Below are 23,329 nucleotides of genomic sequence, written 5' to 3'. Positions count from 1 at the left end.
CTGGATAATTCTGACTGTATTCGGTTCACTTTTCTAGTGTTGTATGAGAAATACATATGTGTAGAAAAAAATTAATCTATCAAAAAAGATCCAATTTCCAGAGAAATTGATTAAACCAAGAATTGTTTGTCATAAACATCTCAGTGTTTCGAGGACAATGTATTTACAACTATATTATAAAAATTTGCAAATAGCATAATCAGAAAATAAATTTGATACTCACCAATCCGGAGGAATATTGGAACACATTATAAAGTTATTTCAAAAGCTGGTATTAAATATTTAGATTCGCTATTCAAAATCTTGCATGCAAATATCACAATGAAGAATCGATTTTTTTTTTCGTGTCAATTTCTATCAATAGTCGATGGTCCTCTACATCCTATGCTTCTTTTTGTTGCTTGGGTATAAACAACTCTAACAGTTCAATTCAGCATTTAGTTGTAATTATTTTTTAAGTTAATCGCCATTTGTTTTTTAAAATTTTATTTGTCGCGAACCAAAATTCAGTTTTAATAGATTTCCCCCCAACTGAATAAATCGTTTCAAAATAACTTCGAACTTCATTTTAGTTGCACAAGCCCATCCCTTGGTTCACTTTACTTAAAATGCTTTTAGATACCTAGTAATGAACCAACAAATCATTGTTGCCTCTATAATGTACCATAAAACATTTTTTATTATAAAACTCATTTGCTTTATTTTTGAAAAGTTCCTGGTTGGTTTGGTTATTTAGGAATGTTTTTCTAAAGCTGAACTAGCATCAATCCACCACGACAACAGACAAACAGCGTAATGTTGGTTTGACCTCTTCTGCAAACAATGATGATGGAGTCGTCAGCAGTCCGGATGTAGAAGTTTTCCAGCAGTGGATCAGTTCCGGTTGTGCCTCGCTTCGGTTCGGTTCGTTCCGTTCTACGTTCGTTCGTTTGGTTTGGTCCGGTCTGCTGGATGCTCGAATGTTAGGCTCTCCTCGAAAGTTGTTCATTCAAGACAGGGTCACATATACGGTAGCTGAGTTTTTCCTTTTTGGACGTTTGCCGTCGTCACACATTATGTGCATCTGGTGCCACACCGCAGAACAGCATCATTTGGTCTTTTGTTCGTGCATTTTTATTTTGTCGTTGGAGCCGTTCTTACTCTCGCATCGTCCACATATTCCATAGATTTAGGTCAGTTGTTCCACCGTCGTCAAATCCCGTGGTTGGTCATGACTGTATGATTGTGTCTCCCAGTTGTCTGTGTACTCTGCATTCAACTCTTGCTTCTCACTAGAAGAGGGAAATTCTGTCACCAATGGCATTTTTCCCAACAGTATATTTTTGTAATCAATAGGTGCAACCACACAGTAGTTTCGATTCCACCGTCAAGCATCAGCAACCTATAACAACATGTGTCATTAACCAAATTCGATTTTCACACCAATTCATTCATCTGGGTTCAAATTTGCTCCAGCAGCAGTAGCAGCATCACCACCACCATCATCATCATCATCATCATCAGCCAAACCAACGACGGGAAGAATCGGCGAGAGCGAGAGAAAATGCTGCAACGATTAAGCAGAACCGGAAAGAACACTACCGTAACGTCGTTATTATTATCCCTAGTGGTGGCCCATGGCAAACATCACCGAAAGCAGCAGGGGGATCAAAGTGTTATAGCTAGAGAAAGCTCTTGTGTGCGATATTGTTAAAGCTGACGGGAAAATAGCGACCTAATCGAAGTGAAATAAAACGCGTGCTTAAATTTAAGTGTTAGATAATCTACACAACATACGACAGCAACAACGACGACGACGTCCAAGCAAGGAATCAAAGGAAGTGCCACGACCAAGACAAAAGAAACAAGAGAAGAAAAAACACAAAGCTGCGGAAGTGTGACGAGAAAAGTGTCTCCGCTGTGTCTCTGTTTGCTGTGTGATTATTATCTGTGTCTGCCCGTCTTTCTGACACACACTCTCGCTCTCTATATCTTTGTATCTCTCAAACTGCGTCCGCTGGAGCCTTTCGCAGGAGTCTGCTAGTCTATGCGTGTGTGTATGTGTATGTGTAGCTCTGTATGTGCCTGTATTTGAGAAGTGTGACTTCTTAACAGACTAGCAACTCATCAGTATCTGTGACCCCAACAGCAGTGTACGAATGGTGCTTCTCAATCCATTAAGTATGGCTGCGTTTCCCTTCCAAACGCAGAGAAGAAATCAATGGAAATAAGGAATAACCCCATATAAGTCGAACAGCAGAAAAGTAACTTGCTGGAGAAAACTTGCCGACAGCGAATGACAAAAAGTTAGTTACTTGTGAAGAAAATTGATCCGATAAAATGGATCGAAACAAGTTGTCAGTGTAAAACTTTGCAGAAAAAAAGGAAAACCCCAACATACGCAACGAGAGAAAATTCTCCGAGTGAAAAGTCTTTACACTTTTTTCTTTTCTTTCCTTTCACGTGGAGCCCAGCATGCTCATAGTGTCTCAGTCGCCAGCCAGTACAGAGTTTTTACAAGTTTGTCGTTACTGCGAAAGCTCAGGAAAGTGTTTGAACATCAACTATTGTACTCGGTACGAACATCAGTGGTGCGTCAAATCATACGACGAAAAACTGTACAACAATTTTCAAGTGTCAGAAGGAACAGGAAAGTTCAATCTAGGATCTCGTGGATCAGGACTTCCAGTATCCCGAAGCGACTTCCGGCGGCAGCAACAGCGTCTATTACTATTCCTACCACTACATCTCCTATCACTACTACTATTGTTACTGGTGGTGCGACCCTTCGATAACTTAAAAAAAAAACAAATCATTTGCTTCATCGTTACACAAAAATAACATTGCAAAACAATATGATCCTTTTTAACATACAGTTAATTCATAATACAATTAAACAAGGATTACTGAGAATTTTTCTTGTTTTCCTCATTATCAGATCTTAGAGTAGGGCTCTTGCTCAGTGCATGTGCGTTAGAGAGCCATTGAGCAAACATAAATGACATTTCTTACGATAATTCGAATAAACCATGAAGAAATTTTCAAAATACGGATCATCTTCAAGAATCCTACCAAGTATCTACAAGGTTCATTTCAAGTGCCCTTAGGAAACATTTGATTTTTTAAACTTAGTTTTGCTCGGTTCCTCAATTATGATAAATGAAAAATCAATAAAATGGTTTTATTTAAAAGAAGATATTAGAAATAAACGCACTGCCTGCTTCTTAGACACAAATCGCATTGATTTTAGAGAAAATCAACATTTCAGTTGAAATTCCGCGAAATTGTGAACAATAATCTCTAATGTGTGCCCAAAAGACTTCTTGTATGTATGTGTAGCAAGAGCTTTACTTACGCCGACTGTACCGCACCTGTATCCGTGTTCTATTCTTGAGTCAAATTTATACAACAATTGGACCAAAGAAATAAGTTAAAAACCAGCTAAAACACTTGAAAATCACTCTCGAATTCCATTAACTGTCAAACGGTTTAGAACTGTGTCAAATTGAATCAAAATCTCATCAATTTCGGAGAAATTCTTGAACCAGTTACGAAAAAAGTTGAATTTAAACTGGTATAATCGTTCATTAGAGTGGTTGCTTTGGTCAGAATTCGGGTGTAAATCGGCTGTTTGGTCCACGGATACAAGTGTTCTTACAGCATAAAATGTATAATCTTATCTGGAGGAACACCAGGCTATGTTAAAGGATTCAAAACGCTAATGCAAAAAACTGAGATCTCATTTTTTAAACAAAATTTTAGTTAGATGCTCTATTTGTTTGCAAAAAAACTGTAGGCAAGCCTTTAAGTTGCACCAGTAATTTTTGATAATGACGAAGCAAATGAGTTAAATGAATGTGCGCGCAATTTCTAAACCACGTTCTTGAAAATTTGCAGACAAACGTACGATTGACTTCATCATCTTATTTAAATCAACAACAACGACAACAGCATAGTCGAGGCAGCTCAATAGCTACCCCTCCAACTGCTGCTGCTGGTTTCAGTTTCAGCACTTCTGATACTAATCTGCCTAGTCGACTATCGACATCGTCACTCTAATCGCTGCTGCTGCTGCTGTTGCTGATACAGGAATAGAGTTTTTGTGTCCGTCGCAACAATTTCCGGATCACCAGATCAAGCAACGATAAATTTGGCCGTGAATATGCGTCATTCTTTACATCACTATGCATCCAGTTCGACTTCACAGCAATCATCACTAAATTGAACCAAACAAAAAAAAAACAATACGTTTACTCAGCTCATCAAACGCACACACCTGCGTGCACTCAAAAGCACAGAAGCAAGTGCACTGCTGAGCAAAAACCAAAACAAAATATCAACAATAAATCGCACCACCCCCGCACGAAAAAAAGCTAAACATCATTAGTATTGCGCGGAAATTCGCACATTTTCCGCAACAGTGCCCCAAGCGCCACATTCGAACAACGTCACAAAACCGATTGGCCGCCGCTCTCACAGTTTTGCAGCACACCTCTCCAAAACAATCGCAGCAAAGAGCGCAAATATTGTTAAACCATTGGTTACCTATTTAAATGCAAAACCATAATCTATCGGAAAGATAACGAAAAAACGCCGTGTAATTCGGCATCAACCATTTCCCCAATAGATTTCGTAGAGAAATGGGGCCTGACACCAGTCCTAGGGCCCAGACAAGAGCCGGTCAGTTGCGGTGAAAGTCAGACAAGTGGTCAGCCCCCTCTTCTTGTGGACAGGTAATTTTGATACATTAAGTCAGCATCATTTGTTTAATGATTCGGTTTACAAAGTATTTTAAATTTTAATGATACATCACTATCGATCAGACGCAACTTATGGCAATCTTAACACATTGCGGACCAATTTCGAGATACTTCGTTTCGTATCTCGTTTTATCGTTTTCCTCGAATATGCTACACTCATGAACATAACTCGAATGTTATAAATTTAATCATGAAATTATATTCTACAAAATTGAACACAGCACTTTCGGTAACTCAAACATACTTATTTTTTGTAAATTTTGTGTATATAGAGGTTTATGAGATACAGAACGCCGAATATCGGTGTTTCCCAGCCGAGATTTCTTCGCGGTCCATAATGTGTTAATAACACAATACACAACTGCCAGAACTTTAGAAACTATTGTTCAATTATTCAACTATGATTATATATGTATATATGTTGGTAATCTACCATGGGTGCACGCATGCCCCGCAGTTTATGCCTATGTTGGTTCTTAAATGCATTATTAAGATTAATTAGTTCGACAAAATTCCAATGCAGCGTACCCCACGGACTTTTTTTTTAAATATGTCTTTTTTGTCTTTTAATCATTACAGTTAAGTTACATTATTAAAGTAAATTAAGTGTTCAGATCAATTACGATCAGTTCAACTCTTTGATTCAGTAAATTCTAAACATTGTTTATTTGATTTAAATATGCTATAGCAATAAAGTATTTGATATATAGGAGAATATCCTGTAGAGCAAACAAAAATTTTATAAACTTAATCCTAGATCCTAAAAACTAACTCAATTGTAGAGAGAGCAAATCTCTGTTGGAGATGATTTTGTTGGCCATCTCTTCGATCGATTCAATGCCTGCAATCCGATGAAGATCTTCGGTGCTTGCCAAGGCGGAAGCCGCGAAATCGTGGCTTTTTTCCTCGTCGCACAGCAGCTAGACTAAATCGGAACTGCATACATTATCGCTGGTCGGAACACCTGTTTGTATTTGAGCAACTTATTTCTCACGCAAAGTCGGGATTTCCTGTTGATGATAGAATAAAGAGATTTAGTGTATTTATTACATTTAGATTGAATATCTTCAATGTGGTTTTTAAAAGTAAGATTCCTATCAAGTGTGAGTCCCAAATACTTCACGTGATCAGACCATTCTAATGAAACCCCATTAAAAGCTATGGCATGATTTTCATTAGGTTTAAAAAAATTTGCTCTTGGCTTTGGAGTTAGGAGTTTTGGAAGCGTTAGGAGAAATTTTACACTTTTTCAAGTAATTCAAAAAGTAATTTAAATTTTGTTGCAAACTACTGCGTACCACCCGTAAATTCCGACCTTTGGCTGAAAGCAAAATATCATCAGCAAATAATCTTCTACCTTTTCCTTTGGGAAAATCAAATCGAGCTAATTTAGCTACCAAACCTTTGACTTCATGGCTTTGAATGAACTGTTATGGAGGGAATATATTACGTGTGTTAATGCAGGTATATATTGAGAGAACGAGTCAATCAGGTGAGCTAGTTTACGTACAAGTATTCCGGCATTCGTGTCTATAACTGATCAGCTGGGAACTTATTGAACATTCTTTTTGTATATTAAGTTATAAATACGAGAAAAAACATCTTACCTGTCGGCCACATTCGGGATTCGAATCCAACAGTTTTCATGGCGATACCGGGCGAATCGAACCCAACACGCCAGGCAACCCAAAACCAGTTAGCCATCACCCTATTCGCTAGAATGACTTGGCGCTGCAGTCTGAAATTGAAGTATTTTGCTATCCAAAGCAACAAAAAGAGTTAGATTTGATCGTTTTTTGACGAATGCTCAAGCATTTTAGGATGAGTATTTCAATTACACATTGTCCTCAAGATTTTTCATTACTTGATTCTTAAGACCTTGTAACTAAGATCCAACCTTTTCGAATGAAATTTTTATCATAGTTTAAGCTTTAAGATACACCAGTTGCAAATGAAATCGGCCTGTGATGCGATTAGCTTTTGATGAAATACTATTTTGTCAGGCTTCTCCTCTTCCCGAAATTGACTTTGAGACCTGCTGTCTTTGAGCCTTCGGTGAGGTCGTCGAGTTTGCTCTGCATATCCGGTTGTCTTTGGGTGATTTAAACAATATAGTTTACCAGATCAAGGCCGTTTTGCTGCTACATTGTCGAAGGATTCTACGGCAATCCTCGGTTTTGTCTACAGTCAATCGGTCCAGTCAAGATCTCAACCATTACGATGTGAAAGAGTAGCGGTGATAAGATACATACTTGTTATAGAGATTGGAGCAGACAAGACACCATCGTGCAGGACCATTCATGAAAATGCCTTGTACTGTGCTTCGATGAGATGGATTAGAGATGGACTAAGAGATGAATGCACGATTCAAGCTTTAAAAACACACCAAAAAACCTCAATTGTTGGGGCATGCAAGTTAAAAGAATACATGCCCCAATCTTGATTCTGAAGGGATGAGTAATAGTTAGCGAACTCCAAAGTGCTCTTACTAAATCAACATTATAACCTGTTTTCGCGATTATAAAATCCGATCGAGTGTATCGTAACCGCGAATGGTCAGTAGTGACGAGCGTCATTGAGTTATTTTCGAAAAAGACAATGTTTTTTTTTGCAAAAAGCCTTGCAATTTCTCGCGATACATCCAACGTGTCATATTAAGTGAGCCCTTCAAAAACATTTCTCTATTGTCTTGTGATCACAAATCGGTGAGACAACTGTCAAAATGTCCACCAAAAATACAACATCGCAATCGTCACTAGCTATCGAAAGTAATTCGCAGGTCAAAAAGCGACCACGCGAAGATCTTCATGTTGCTGGTATCGATTCTGTTCTTAGTTTGGATGACTTGTGGTTGAAAATCGAAACAAAAATCGATGCATTTCATTCCCAACTTGCTAAACGGATTGACGACCTCGAAACCGAGCTGACATCATCAAGCTGATGAGAGCACTTCTAAAATCAACACCCTAACTGCGGATGTGAACAACCTGAAAGCGGAGTTTCATTTTTCTAATGAAAACGCTAATCGATTGAATCGGAAACGAGAAATAATTATCTCCGGAATCCCGTACGCCCATCAAGAAAATCTGGGTAAAATATTCCAAAACATGGCGAGTACTCTTGGATTATATCAATGAGAATAATCTTTTAAGCAATAGTCAATCTGGATTTAGAGCTCATCATAGTACAGAAAATACCTTGAATAAATTGATTATAAGCATAATGATATTGCGGCTTCTCTGGATAAAAAAGGATTAGCAGTTCTCCTAAATAGATTTTGCTAAAGCTTTCGACAGAGTGTCCCACAAGAAGCTCATCGAAAAATTAATTTCTAAATTTTATTTTTCTGGACCCGCAGCGAAAATGATTAAATCGTACCTTCAGGGTCGTGAACAGGCTGCATTCCTTGATAGCTGTTTGTCTGTCCTAATGCCCATTGAGTCAGGAGTTCCTCAAGGAGCAATTCTAGGTTCACTTCTTTTTTCACTTTTCATTAATGATCTTCCTACAGTTCTTAACCCTTCGTTTCATAAAGTTACAAATTTGCAACAATTAATGTATAAAAAAATGGAAAAAACGTATTTTGTTTAAATTTTTTTTTCTTGATGTACTCATCATTTATCATATTTTTGCTTTGACAAATCAGTGCCCCTAAGTGTTGTTTGTGATAAAATCAATTATGATTTACTAAAAGTTCATGAATGGTCCTACTAAAACCTTCTACCTATCAACACCGCGTGGCTTGTGATATAGCTCAGTTGACTGTTGTTGTTGTCTTCTGAGCCGATTTCCGCGAGTTCGAGCCCCAAGAGTAAACATCGAACACAGTTGTACCGGACAGTTTTTCAATAACGATCCGCCAACTGCAACGTTGATAAAGTCGCGAATGCCATAAAGATGGTAAAACGACTATAACCGAAACAAAAAAAATCAACCCCGCAAAAACTAAAGCTCTTTTAATAGATGGTATAGAGGTTCAGATCTTCCGAGACTTCAGACTCTGTAAACTTTGAAATTATTTTCTCCGATTATGCGGAAAATTTTGGCGTAATTTTTGATCATGAACTGTCATGGAAAAAGCAAGTAAACAAACAATGCAGTAGAATCTATCGATCCTTAAAAAGGCTTAATCTTACCACTAGGCACCTCGATATTAATACTAAATCAAAACTGTTCAAATGCTACATTTATTCATTGTTTATATACGGAGATTTTATCCATTCAAATTGTTCAGACTTCGAGTTGCTTTGAACTCATGTGTCCGTTACGTCTATGGTCTATCTTAAGCTTGCCAGATTGTCCGGTTTTATCCGGGTTTGCCCGGATATTTGATGCAAAATTTCGAGAAAGTCCGGTCCGGCCCGGTTGCCCGGATATCGTGAAAAAAGTCCGGATATTGCCCGGATTATTTCACAATTTTCACAAATAAACCAAAAAAAATCGAAGTTAGTGAGTAAGTTTTACCAAAATCGATTAACATACCGGACGTTTTCAACGGTTGTTTCAAATAATTTCGCTGATTTACTTTTATAAACCTTTAAATATTTAAGTGTTCCAAAAAGATTTTGGAAGTCTGCAATTACAATAATAAAATATTATTTTTTTTATTTTTGCAATTTTTCTTTGCTTTTATACATAATCACCTAAATTTTGCATGGTTATTGCCCGGTTTTTGGATTTGAAAAATTGAAATCCATGCCCGGATTTTGCCAGGTTTTTTGAAAAAGAATGCCCGGAATTGCATGGCCCGGATGGGAGTGGAAAAATTCTGGCAACCTTAGTCTATCTAGATTTTCAAGTGTTTCTCATCTTCAAAAAATGCTGATCGGTTGCCCATTCTACAACTTTTATGAACATAGGTTGTGCGTTTTGTTCCAAAGAATAATTACTAGAGAGGAGGTCCGCATTACATTAAAAGACTATTTGTTCCAGTAAGAAACTTTAGAACTATCAATTTTGTAATTCCACCTCATATTTCAGTCTATCACAATAACTCGTTTTTCGTAAGAGGCATTTCGAACTGGAATAATCTTCCTACCAGCATTAAGTCCATTAAATCGAAATCGTAATTCAAGATAGCTTCACTATCAAGATTTTTTACTCACGTATTAACGATATTCTGAGTAGAAACGTATCAGCGCGTGCCCGTCATAACCCCAAAAAATTTGAATGGTGGAATCGTGAGCTATCGAATTTAAAAAACCGCCTGAGGAAAGCTATGAAAATTTATAGAGGCAACCCCACCGACATCGCTAAGCAAAACCTTAGGGCAACTGAGATGGATTATATGAAACAAAAAGATAGCAGCTACCGTAGTTACTTAGCCGATTTACAACGGAAATTTAAAACCGATCCCTCTTCGTTCTGGAGCTATGTAAAAAACAAAAGAGGTAATTCAGGACTTCCGTTGAATCTTTCGTATCTCAATCGTCAATCAACGAACACGATAGAAGCAGTTCAACTGTGCACGGATTTTTTTAAAACTACTTTCGTAAAACACAAGGATACCAGAAGTACTCAACACTTGGCGACAGTGAACTCGTTCAACATCAGCATTCCCGAAATAAGAGTCACCCCTAATGATGTTAGGAAGGCGCTAGTAGAAATCAACGAGCGTAAGGGAGCAGGCCCAGATGGTCTGCCCCCGATTTTCATCAAGCGATGTTGTGACTCTCTGGCACTTCCGGTAAGCATGATATTTAACAAGTCCCTGGAGACATCTACCTTCCCTAAACTCTGGAAAACTGCTGCAATCACTCCTATTCACAAATCTGGGAACATACATCTCGCAGAGAATTACAGGGGTATCTCTATATTGAATTGCTTGGCAAAGGTTTTCGAACTCTTGGTATTCAACGTAATGAGCACTGTTTCTTCACACATTATCGCAGAATGTCAGCACGGTTTTCGCAAAAAGAGGTCAACCTTATCAAATTTGATGGTGTATGTTCCCTTCGTCAGCACCTGTCTTGCAAATAAAAAGCAAGTGGATGCAATATACATAGATTTTGCCAAGGCGTTCGATCGGCTTCCCCACAACCTCTTAATCGACAAACTTGATAAAATGGGTTTCCCAACTTGGTTGGTTAAATGGCTCGAGTCATATCTTCGAGGCAGAATTGCTTTCGTCAGACAAGGCCACATCAAATCCCAACATTTTACTGTCCCTTCTGGGGTCCCCCAAGGTAGCCATCTAGGTCCTCTCCTGTTTAACCTATTCATGAACGACCTTTGTCAATTAATTGGCTCTGAATTAGTGTTTTATGCAGACGATCTGAAAATGTACCGCTCAATTACGCATTACTCAGACTGTTTGCTTCTTCAGCGAGATCTCGATAATCTAATGCTCTGGTGCCAAATGAATGCGATGGAAGTCAACCTAAAAAAATGTAAGATTCTTACGTTCACCAGAAGCAGGGTTGAGATTACCCATCCGTACACAGCCGTTAGCGTCTCTCTTGAAAAAGTTGAGTCTATTAGGGATCTTGGTGTGATTATGGATAAATCTCTGACATTCAAGGAGCATTTAGCTGTAACCGTGGCCAAAGCAAAAACTGTGCTGGGATTTCTGGTAAGGAACACCAAAGGATTCAGTGACATTACCACTCTCAAAGCATTATACTGCTCACTAGTGCGTAGCGGTTTGGAGTACAATATCCAAATATGGGCACCTAACTCAATTGGAGGGCTTAAACTACTTGAGTCAGTTCAGAAGCGGTTCCTGCGATACGCGCTTCCAAATTTACCATGGAATGAACCTCAGCGACTTCCCTCATACCATGACCGATGTGGAATCTTGAATATCGAACCAATCGGCTCACGTGCTGTGCTACTTCGTCGTTTGTTTATTTTCGACGTCATATCCGGGAACATAGATAGTGCCAGTCTCACCGAAATGATACCATATCATGTCCCATCTCGTTCCCTAAGAAACTTCGAGCCGCTAAGATTGAACAATTATGGAAGAAATGAATTTTATAACCCATTTGACATCTCTTGTAGATTGTTTAACCAAGTGTATGTGTATTTTGATTTTAATATAAGTAAGGATAGTTTTAAGCGTAGTTTAAGTAACCAGTCTGTATGATATTGAGTTATCGAAGACCGTGAACAATAAATAAATAAATAAAATAAATAAGATTTACATTAAACAGGTAACAACTGATTCTTATTAGTTAGACATGAAAATTCATCAGAAACAATTAAATTGAAATCGAAACAATGCAAACCCGAATGTAACACTTCAAAAAGATTGTACATATCTTATGTTACACGAATATAATGGGTTATTATTATTATTATTATTAATAAATGATAATAATTAATTAATAAATAATTAATACCTGGAGCTTCATGGATCTGATTTCAGCACAACTCATGTTATGAATGAATTCCCATAATACTATTTTTATTTGCACTAAATTTTGACTCACTCATTTCAGTGGGTTGTGCAATCGTAAGAACTTTTAACTACACAAATAACACACGACGTATTACAGGACACGACACTTAACGTTCTTACTAACGGAAAAAAGGAACTAAAATTACCTTTTTGTCGACCGGTTTCGGGCTCGATGTTGCCCATCTACAGGACGATGTCCGAATGATTACGTAGAAGAAAAACAATAACACAGCATCATACTGTCACGCAGTATTTGTCGAAGAGTAATAGGCGCGTCATCCTCGTTCATTAAAGGCCTCTCTGAAGTCGTGATGTACATTGATTCCCAGGCATTTAAATGTGACGCTTTTCGAACACATTTTTTGAATTTCACCTTTTCCCAATCTATGGAATGGTTGAATTCTGATGCATGGGCGGCTACACTGGATTCGTTGGATCTGTTGTTGTCTACGGCGTTTTTATGCTCTTTTATCCGTGTTTTAAATTTGCGCCTTGTTTGGCCAATATAGACCGCCGGACAGGTCTCGCAAGGTATTTCGTAGATACCAGATCTTTCCTCCGGAGGTACCTTATCCTTTAGTGAAACCAAACAATCTTTTAAGGTGTTGGAACTTTTGTAAGCCACTTTCAAACCGTGGTTGGAAAGGATCTTCCGAATACCATTGGTCAGTGGTGGGTGGAACGGCAAACTGACCCTTTGGGATTCTTCCTTTTCTGGTTTGAAGGTGGTGGCATTACTTCGGAAACTTTTTCTCTTTTTTTCCGTGTTTGCGTAGGATTTTATACACGAATTCTTCATCATAACCGTTCAGATTGGCCGCCAATAAAATCCTTTCTTTTTCGCTTTCGAACTCGCTGTTTTCCATCGGTATGTTGAACAAACGATGTGCCATTGAATGAAACGCAGCTTGTTTTTGTGCACCAAAATGATTTGAATCTACCGTTATGTAGCGATCGGTTGATGTCGGTTTTCGGTAGATTCCAAATTTCACCGTGCTATCATCTTTTCTGGAGATAAGCAGGTCGAGAAAAGGGAGTTTTCCATCCACTTCTTTTTCGACGGTGAATTTGATCGAGCTGTGTTGGCTATTCAAGAGTTCAAGAGTTTGTGGGAGATATCGTTCTTTAACTGTGGCGGAGATATCGTCGACGTAGCGCCACCAAACTCGGGGGAAAATTTTTTCCCTTTTCATGAGCGATTTTGAAGGCGACATCACGACTTCAGAGAGGCCTTTAATGAACGAGGATGACGCGCCTATCATTTCGCCGCTTTTCAATATGGCCAACAAAAATGTATAAAAACCAACCCCTCTTCGACAAATTCTGAGTGACAGTATGATGCTGTGTTAGTGTTTTTCTTCTACGTGTGTTATTTGTGTAGTAAATTTTGACTCATTCAAACTAAACAAGTTATGACCGTCATAAATAAGTAAGCTAAATATGCTTTATTGAACACTTCAGCTATGACAAAAAATTTATATGCGAAGAGTTCGTCTAGCAGAGCCGGCATTGCTGTAGCAAAAAACGGTCGATCATGTTTAGGAATGAATAGTGCAACTTTGCCCCCAAGTGTTCTCCAGCCGCGTTTAAGGGTAGACCTTTAGGTATATGCTTTCCAAGAAGCAACAGAGAAAAGAGAACTTTAAGCAAAAAACTTACCACCATTATTCCAACCATACGAACGGTCTTGTCTATATGTTGCACCGAGCGTAAATACAGTCAAGGTAAAAAAATTACCTCAAAATCTTCCATCAGACACTATTGGATACATACCGGTAGTGAAACCTGAAGGAGAACACCACACCGCTTGGTGGATAGGTGAATATTGTTGCATAATTGGATAATCCTCGATGTTGACGACAACGAAAGACGACGACGGCGAGCAAAGCCATGCGACTAGTAGTGCGATTACGAGTATGTAAACTAAACGTCGTCCTACCTTGAATAGTAGATACGTGCTTTTATGGTTAAACGACAGACGGTGAAAACGAAAATGAAGGCCGTCGCGTCTAAACTTGCCATATGTAAATTTTCCTTCTAAGAGCAGGGCCACTTATTCCCGACTACAGGCAGTGAACGATTGACGTTTCCTTATTTACAGAACGAATCTTACCTTCAGCACCTGTTTAATAAAAATATTCTTCCTTTTTCTTTGATCCTTACAACTATTTTGAAGAATCTTGCTCAAATTCAATCTTTATCATGTTCGATATCAAATAAACAATTTCAAATTGCTTAACACCTGTTTCAATATGTGTTGTCAAAGATTTCACAGGAACCCAATATCTTTGGTGATAACGCCCTAGAAGCAACAATTCATCTAATGTCTTCTCTGTTATTGGTGACATTTTGAAAAACAGTGAAACCCCTACTTGAAGAAGGTTAGGTTAGACATCTGGTTGAAAATAATCGACTCAAAATACTTAGGGTCGTTGGCCGAATACCCCTATTCGGTACATCTCTTCTGAATATAGTAAGAAAATGTTGTGAAATGTTACATCACGACAAAATGTTTCATTTTTCGAAAACTATTTTATAGAAGTTTAAATCAATAGATATCATTAGGGTTATCATTAAAAATATTTTTTTAAAGTACACATCAATATAAAATTTTGTACACGATTTACAAAAAAATGTGTCCTATAAATGTTGTAATTTCACACTGTAATATGTAACAGCATATTTGGTGTTTAACAACGTCTTTGTATTTTGAAAAAATTGGCAAAGCTTAGCTTAGCTTGATTGACTACTCACATCCACCTTAAATCAATAAACCCAAAATGCTTTATCAATATTTTTTTAGTAATATGTAAATTAAAATTAACGATTCCATTCAGTGTTTATTATTAAACTCATTATACGAATATCAAATACTTTTTTTTCACGATCGCAAGCGTGGCTCAGCAGAACGATTTCCACGTCGAGAATGGTTGCTCCTACGTGATTGACCGATGCCATCAATTGGATTCACAGGTCAATGGAGTGGTGCTTGGGATTATATAGCAATCTATTCGCATAGCACAGAGCTGATGCTCTCTATTTTATCATCAATAACGGCACCGGCCACGTCCTAGAAATCAATTGATAGATTGGAAGAGAGAGAAAAGGATGGAAGATAAATTTCAAGCTCAAGGACCGAGGTCACCTCTGCATCCCGTCTTTGTATTAAAAAAATTCTGTACATTTTTTTTTTGTTTTTTTTTCTAATTCTTAAACTTTAACTACAATCTTTGCTTCTTTGTGCTAGTTTTTGTGTAGCCGATAATTGCGAGCACGACACTCTCTCGGCTGATAGACCTTTCCGAGTCGGCCTTCTCCCTCCATCCTTGTACTATAAACGCACACACACGACGACTGAGCTGTCGTGTTCTGAGCGGGAGTCAGTCAACGGACAACATTCATTGAGTAAAGACGTGTGTCTCCCGTTCGGCTGATAGAGTATGAATCGGATCTGCACAGTTTTGATCCCTCAACTTTTTATTTTCACGAAAATTTCATGGTATTGCAATTGCAATTTTTTACCAATTCTTCGCTTGTTTCGCCATTCTTTATTGAAGATGATCTTTATGAACTAAACTTATCGCTTTTGAAATTTCATACTAGGTTTTTCAAATAATAGGTTGTTTTGATGTCTATTTTTTCTATACCTATTCAAGTATCTTTCCAGAAAAAAAGTGATTTTTTTCAAAACTGAAAGCGTACGATCTTACTAGTGGAGGGGGGGGGGGGGGGTAAGCAACCTCACGAGGGAGGAAGGAAGGGTCTGAAAATTCCAAAATCGTGCTTACGTAATTAGTGAACGGCCCCTAACTACCTCGCTCGTTGCGTCCATGCTCGTCTGGTGCCTACCGGATTCGTAACGAACAACTGTTTTGCAGGGCAGTCGTTCGGCATTCTCGCCACATGTCCTGCCCAGCGTATCCGTTAGCCTTCGGCACCTTCTGAAAAGGTTGATACTTTGTTCGCCGTGGAGTCGCGCGAGCTCGCGGTTCATCCTTTGCCTCCATAATCCGTTCTCCTGCACATCGCATAAAATAGTTCTTAAGTCAATCAGCACATTTCTCAGCAGTACAGCAAAATAGTTAGAAGTTTATTTGTGTTTACTTGTAGCTTATTTACCTAAAGCTGACAAAAAATATTGGAAATGCACAGTAAATATTGGTTCTTAATTATGCTCTTATGAAAATTTGCTCCTGCATTGATTGGAAGTAGATTTCAGGTCTAAAAATGGAGCATCATGATCGAAAGTGTCCTATTTTTGGCCCCTTTTACTATTTTCCGGGTTTTCCAATGATTTTCTAACAAGTCGCGTATGCCATAAAGATGGTAAGTAAAACGACTATGATCAAAACAAAAAAAAGATTTTCTAATATGTTAGAAAAAGCCGGCAGTACAGTTTATATTCATCACAGCAAATGTAGTTTCCCTTTAAACTTAGACTTGGCCTGTTAAATAATGTGATTTATACTTATTCCTTCTCTCTGATTTTTCAAAATGCTTCCCACTTATTGGGCTGTCTGTTTTCCCACTGAAGATAAGTACTTTTTTAAAACGTTGAAAATTTTATAAGAAATAATTTTTACGGCAAATAGCGGTATCATAGGACAACGGAAAAAACACTGTTCATTATTTGCCTTAAAAGTGTCTTAAATCTATGAAGACGAAATAGGTTATTTCCGATTTTCGGCATTTAGGACCAAAGTAGGCTTTAGGTCCAAAGAAGGAACACTCACCTAGTACTTCAATACTTTTTCTGACGAAAGAACTTGTGTGCAGTTGTAGGTAGATATGAGTGTAAACTTCAAGACTGTTAGCACGTTTAAATTTTCTTGCAAACATCTTTTAAATATCTTTCAATTTATACCTAAAGTTCATTATTATAATCAAAAATGCCGGTTGATTAAGCATTTAAAACCCGTTTCGATATTTGTAAGAGACTGAATAAAGAATTTAACTGCATTGTAAGAGATTACGTTGTACGGAATGTTGCCGTTGTGAAACTTTTATTAGCAAATGAATGTGGATCAAACAGTTCTTAGTAACTGGATTGTTTCAATTAAAATAATGAAATAATTATAATGCTTGAAAATGCTTTTATCAACGATGTATAAGAAATTCTTCCCATGTCTGCACAATAACAGCTTGAATAGATAAAACCAACATTCAAAACTATCTCATTACGATCCAACTCAGCACGACCTCGAGAAAGCCTAAAAAATCATCCAGCATAAAAATCCATCCAATATTAATTATCAACAGCAGAATTACGTTGAATGAAAACTTTTTACCTTAACGACATCGTCTTCACCGTCATCATCACACAGCATTGTGCGAATATGCTGCGAAAGGTCATTGCGACAGAGAACTTTGAGTGGAGGCTCAATGACGACAGTTTCGACATTCCGAACCCTTTTTAACCTTACAACTTAGGCAACAAACAACATCAACAGCAGTATCGTCATCGTCAACATCTCCAGTGACTTGCCCGGCTAGAAAGAACTCACAAGCGTTGGAAGGAATGAGATAGCTACAAATCCTAGCTCACTCGCCTTCTCACTCGGCTGAAGAGAAAAAGCCCATGATGACACTGACGATGACGATGATGGTGATGAGTGGGGGTTTCAGAATCTAAAAATAGCCTACAGCCTACCCGCTTGCTTCTGGAACGATTGCAAGTATGAATAGCAGGTGGGAATATTAGCCCAAAAATTGCCACCGCTAAGGGGAACGAAATACCTGTATATGACCAAAAATAAGCGCCACCAACACTAGACGAACATTCTTATCACTTGGGGCATCTTTGTTCCCATTCTTGGTCGAAAAACTCAACTCGTCAATTTATCTTTAAAACGTTCAATCGACAAAGATAATAATTAATTTAAACAAACTTAACTACTACTTTTGACAGACTAATCAATTCCCTTTTTCAAAGTCTAACCTTGTGCCTTCACCAAATTGATCGTTGTTTTTGTTATTATTATTATGAAGTTTTCCAAAGCTTTGGGCCTTCCGTGCTTCATTCCATCATTTTAATATGCCGCATATTAAAATCAATTTTGATTAAACAAACATCGATTGCAAAACCGCACGAGTCCTTGCACGAGCAGCCTCGAAGGGGTAGATTATGGGAAAAGTTTTTTTTTCATTCGGTCCTACCCCCTCTTTCCAAAATCCCCAAGGGTTGATTCAGATCCAAAAATATGGTAAAATTGGCAATAGGAGGAGCAGCTAGAATAGCTTTTGAAAAATAAACACAACCAGCTAGGGGAGCTGATACAACCACAACAACAAATAAAAAACAAACTGACAATCGATGGCTGAGTGGCGTAAATGCAACATTTTTTTGTTTGTTTCGATTACATACCTACTAGCGTTAATGCTTCATGCTGATATACAGTCAACCTTAAATTATTCGTACACTCAAGTTGTTTTCTTTATTTTTGAAATTTTAAGCCTTTAGCATTAATAAAATAAAATAAAAATTGATCGTACAGTACATGATTGTCTAAAAAAATCATCAAAATTCAGTTGAAAAATAAGAACAAAATTAAAAACCATTAAATAAGCATCGAATATGACTTATGACCATCTTCAGTATTCACAAGTTCATGTGAGCGTCGCGACGCCTATGGATTGGAGTTTTTGGACCCATAGATCAAGTACAATTTCAGATCTGATTAACTGCTTTTCCAAGTTCCTTACAGGATTCTTGACCTATCTCTAATGATGGTCTACCAAGTTCAATTTTGACTATTTTAAACAATTTTGAGGATTTTTTCAGATATTTTACAGTAATAACTCTTGCACGGCATGAGCCATTTTCTCGGTTCAATACCGTATTAAAAGAAGTTATCACGCTGATCTTGACTAATCGGTTTTTTTCACAAAAAGGTACAGGTCAAGTAAAACGATGTTCAAATAAACAATTTGAAACATTTTTGAGGTGAGAAAAAAATTTGCGGTTGACTGTATTCAAATTCGATGGGTTGGAAATATTGCACTTGGTTTTGTGGTGAAATGTACCCTCATGTTGTGGAGAGTCACGAAATCAGGCACCTCGTTATCACTTTCAGAACTTCTAATGTACTCAAAACTAAAGTTTGCAACTGATTGTGATGGCATATAGTGCTGCCAGCTTGCGATAGTCTAGCAATTTGAAACCGTGTAAAATCTTTTTCCGATATTTTGCATATACTCAGCATAACGTGCAAACCCCCATTACTGAAATACCCGTGTTGAATGATTTATTTTATCAATTTTTTGCGAATCATTTATCAAAGTCATTATATAACCTTCAGATATGTATTACATGTCATTTTTTCGAACGGATTAAAATTTACACTTCAAAATTTTATGAAAGTACAGTGAAAATCTGACATCAAGGTTATAAAACACTTTTCTTGATTTTAACATCATTTGAAAACTATTTTATTCATTTAGACGTGTAGATAAACAAATAAAGAAACAATAACTCGATGTGTCATCATTCGTTCTGAACCACTCTCTCTGAATCGGGAGCATACCTTCGCAATATAAGCCTCTAAGGGGCCGTTCAGATATTACATGGACCGAAAATTGAGATTCTATATTTATTAGATCTAAGATACATTTTTACAAATTTTCTAAGGCTGATGTCTGTAAAACGATAAATGCTTATAATAATTTATAATTGTGAATTTCTTACTTAAATGTGAATCTATGAGCTAGAATATGACAAATAAATATGCTTGCGATGATGTTAATTTTTGACTTTTTGCCGCCTCAAACCCCATAGATCGAAGCCTTCAAAGAACAGACACTTGGCTGAGCTGAGAGGATCCATAGTCCTTTGCTTGAACATACGCCCATAAAATAGTTGGTTCAAACCCGGACAGCTCGGAGGCGAAAAATTGAATTCGTTTTGAGGTATGGCGTGGGCTCCATCTTGTTGTTGAACAAAATTCTCGGGTTTATCGGAGTTTGCTCGAATCCATGGAAGCACCTGATTCCGTGGAAAATGTTCATTTCCTCTTCAGTATAACCTTTTACTCCAGCTTTTATGAAAATAGGAGGCAACTTCTATCCTGTAAAAAAACCACCTCAAATACCATGACTCCGGCGGGATTCTTGATAGTAAATTTAAAATTTACAATTCCTTAAAAAGTTAGGTATGAAATCGATATAATTGATATAATAGTTAGGTATGAAATTGGTATAATATATGATACCCACCGAGAAATAAAAACAAAAATAATGCTTTAGTAACTTTATCCTCAGATGTCAATTGGCCTTAGAAAAAGTAAAAAACCTCAATTTTAATATCTCTGGTATAGATTTTTTTTCCAGGAAATCTTTGCCCGAAGGTTTAACAATTTTTAAGTACATTTTAAAATAAATATAAAAAAACATTTTATTCAAATGGTTTTTTTTTTCTATTTATAAAAAGTAATTACTAATACCTAAGAAATCAAAAACTACTAGAGAAAAACTGTTGGCAAAGAATTCGTTGTGCTGTGTTTAAATGTTTTATAAGAATTTTAAGTCAAATATGTTCTAGGATCTGGTAAAATAGAATTAACAAATATTTTCCAATACTGTTTGAAAAAACTGCTAACTATTTTTTTTTTTAAACTACAACAGACAAGTTACATTTTCTATCACAAAAATTGGATAAAAAAAAATAATAAATCAGTCAACATCATGAGCTTAATACTCAAATAAAGAAACCATTCTTAGCCCATTTAGGCTTTAAAGACTGAATAAACGAGGACAACCGAGTAATAACATTTAACACCCAGTACCGAGATGGGAATCAAAACAATGATTCATCATGATACTTGTATCATAAAAATGCATTTTTCTTGGCTTCACCGATAACACTACGACGTCTCGTGATAATTTGTTATCGGATGAAAAATTTGTTGCTTTCCCATTTCCAGCAGAGATTTTTATTGTCCTACTGCTCAACGTTTTCACTGGCTCATTCAAAGTTTTAATGAAAAAAAGAACAGCCACTGCAAGCTAAAACCAAATCATAGAAAGCAGCAATAATTTGCAAAACTGAGAATGAAAACGTAATTGACACAAACGATCCAATTACCATCAATGTTGTACATAGGTAACATGAAATCAATTTGTACTAACACATTCCGTTTTTTTTTTTTCTAATATCGGATTATTATGTCTCTCATCAATTGAAGTCAATGGCACGGTCTAATTTTTTTTTTCGTTTTATTTTACCGTTCTTATTCCAGGTCTCTACCCAAATTGAGCAGTCAGGATGAAGAAGGGGGGGCGGCGCACGGTTTTGGGGGAGGACATACTCATTTTGAACCAATACCGCACGATCACGACTTCTGCGAAAGAGTTGTTATAAACGTAAGTAACTTTGTGATTAGTATGAGACAAGTATGAGTTTAGTTACAATATTTGAATTGTTTCGTTTACATTTTGCGTTGTTTCAAAAACCATTAGTTCAGTTGCACTCGTTAAAGTTTTGAAAAACAATAAATAAAACTCGTACCAGCTTTTTAATCGAAAATACTGAGCTTTAAATAGACTTTATAAGCTAGTTTCTAGCATTCCTTTTTTAAATTAACTATTCCGTGTAAGGCAGGTATATAACATTTTTTTTTCTTATATGCCAACTTTAATGGTGCTGTTTAATTAAATATACAGATACCAAACATAGACTTTATCTGTTGTCTATTCTTTTTTTCACTTCTCAAGTTTAGCAGATGTTCGCAGATGCTGATTATTCTGATGCTTTTTTTTAGTTGAGTTCAGCTGTTGTATATTTGAGCTTTTTTATTGTTAGTATTTTGGTAACTTTAAAGCAGTAGAACATGACAATAATGTTATTAAGGTAAATATGTCTCCATGTGTCCTGTAAATACACTTAAAATGACTTAAAATTGATAACCTTAAGCAGAAAATTTCAACGTAAGACGTAATAGGCTTTTGAGTGAAACGGGTTTATATTTCATCTGGGCGATGCGATAAGTTCTACAATTACACGAATTTGGAAAAATAAAGCTATAAGCTCGATTCGTATGCTACCAAGTCTTGAAGACTACAACAATGACAACAATGTTACAATTTATTCAATTCATTTAACGATTGAAGTGCCGTAAGCTCTGAGCACTTTTCGGATCGCCCACGTGTCAAAACTAAAACTAAAGGCATCCATAAGTAATAGACCTTTAATCAGCATTGGTTAATGGGTTTGGTTTAGATGATACTTGTATTGTTCATGCTATGCTGCAGGACGTTTTTCGAAAAGGAAATTTCTAAATTATTAAACCGTCTATTTTTCCAACCTTTTTTCCTTCTTTCTCCCCTACAGGTCAGTGGTTTAAGGTTCGAAACGCAACTACGAACATTAAACCAATTCCCCGATACACTGCTAGGCGATCCGGATCGAAGGTTAAGGTACTTCGATCCGCTGCGGAATGAATATTTTTTTGACCGGAATCGACCGAGCTTTGATGCCATTTTGTATTATTATCAAAGCGGTAGTATATATCAATTCAATTTCCCTATCAACGACCTAATGGATTTGTTTGAATCTCATCCTTGTCCTCTTTCTTCTCTCTTCTTTATTTTTCGGTTTCCGTTTTTTCAACTTTGGTTACGCATCACCACCACCGAACCTTCTTCACGAACCACCAACCAACCAAAAATCGACCAACCAAAATATAATATAATATAATAAATGTACATCGACCACCATTATCAACTCAAACAATGCAAATGCGAAAAAAATCGATCACCATGCCACTTCTGTACTTTTGGTTTGATTTGCTGAACTACGCGAAAATACAACTTTTTATGCTTCCGGTTGTAACTTTGTGCCAATCTTTGCGAAACGAAACCCAACAAACTACAACCAAAATTGCTTCTCATCATTCCTCATCTCGATTCTCAAAACAACTCGAATCTCCTCGACGAAACTTCAACAACGACCCGCAATATCCTCGACACGACGCCCATTCGACGCGTGCCCTTCAATCTTCGATCCATCGCTGTCGTCGCCAAAATTTGCGTCCCACTTCTTGTCTTGTCTTGTCTTGTCTTATGTTTCTCATCATGTTTCTCACCGCTATGATTATATGATTGTTCGATGTTGTGTTCGTTTATTTCTCTCTCGTTTTATTTTCAAACACATTCTTTTCCATCATTTACAAACTTTTTCTGCCAAATTTTCCAC

General features: G+C 37.1%; 1 protein-coding gene across 8 annotated transcripts in view; it reads left to right on the top strand.

The window, feature by feature from the left end:
- LOC129739409 (potassium voltage-gated channel protein Shaker) overlaps positions 1 to 23,329 on the top strand; it is a 115,716-nt gene that overhangs the window by 68,401 nt on the left and 23,986 nt on the right. For 5 of the 8 annotated variants that reach the window (XM_055730859.1, XM_055730856.1, XM_055730857.1 and 2 more), the window contains exons 2-3: positions 21,375 to 21,498; positions 22,466 to 22,637. In XM_055730859.1, the coding sequence (XP_055586834.1) occupies positions 21,375 to 21,498; positions 22,466 to 22,637 (296 nt within the window). Of the gene's footprint in view, positions 1 to 4,523; positions 4,713 to 21,374; positions 21,499 to 22,465; positions 22,638 to 23,329 lie in introns of those variants that run through there. The other 3 variants (XM_055730858.1, XM_055730861.1, XM_055730863.1) reach the window with 2 other exon arrangements.

Source organism: Uranotaenia lowii, chromosome 1, assembly GCF_029784155.1.
Source record: "Uranotaenia lowii strain MFRU-FL chromosome 1, ASM2978415v1, whole genome shotgun sequence".
Classification (NCBI taxonomy): Eukaryota; Metazoa; Arthropoda; class Insecta; order Diptera; family Culicidae; genus Uranotaenia; species Uranotaenia lowii.
The sequence above is the reverse complement of the archived record's forward strand: the minus strand, read 5'-3'. Positions and strand labels throughout refer to the sequence as shown.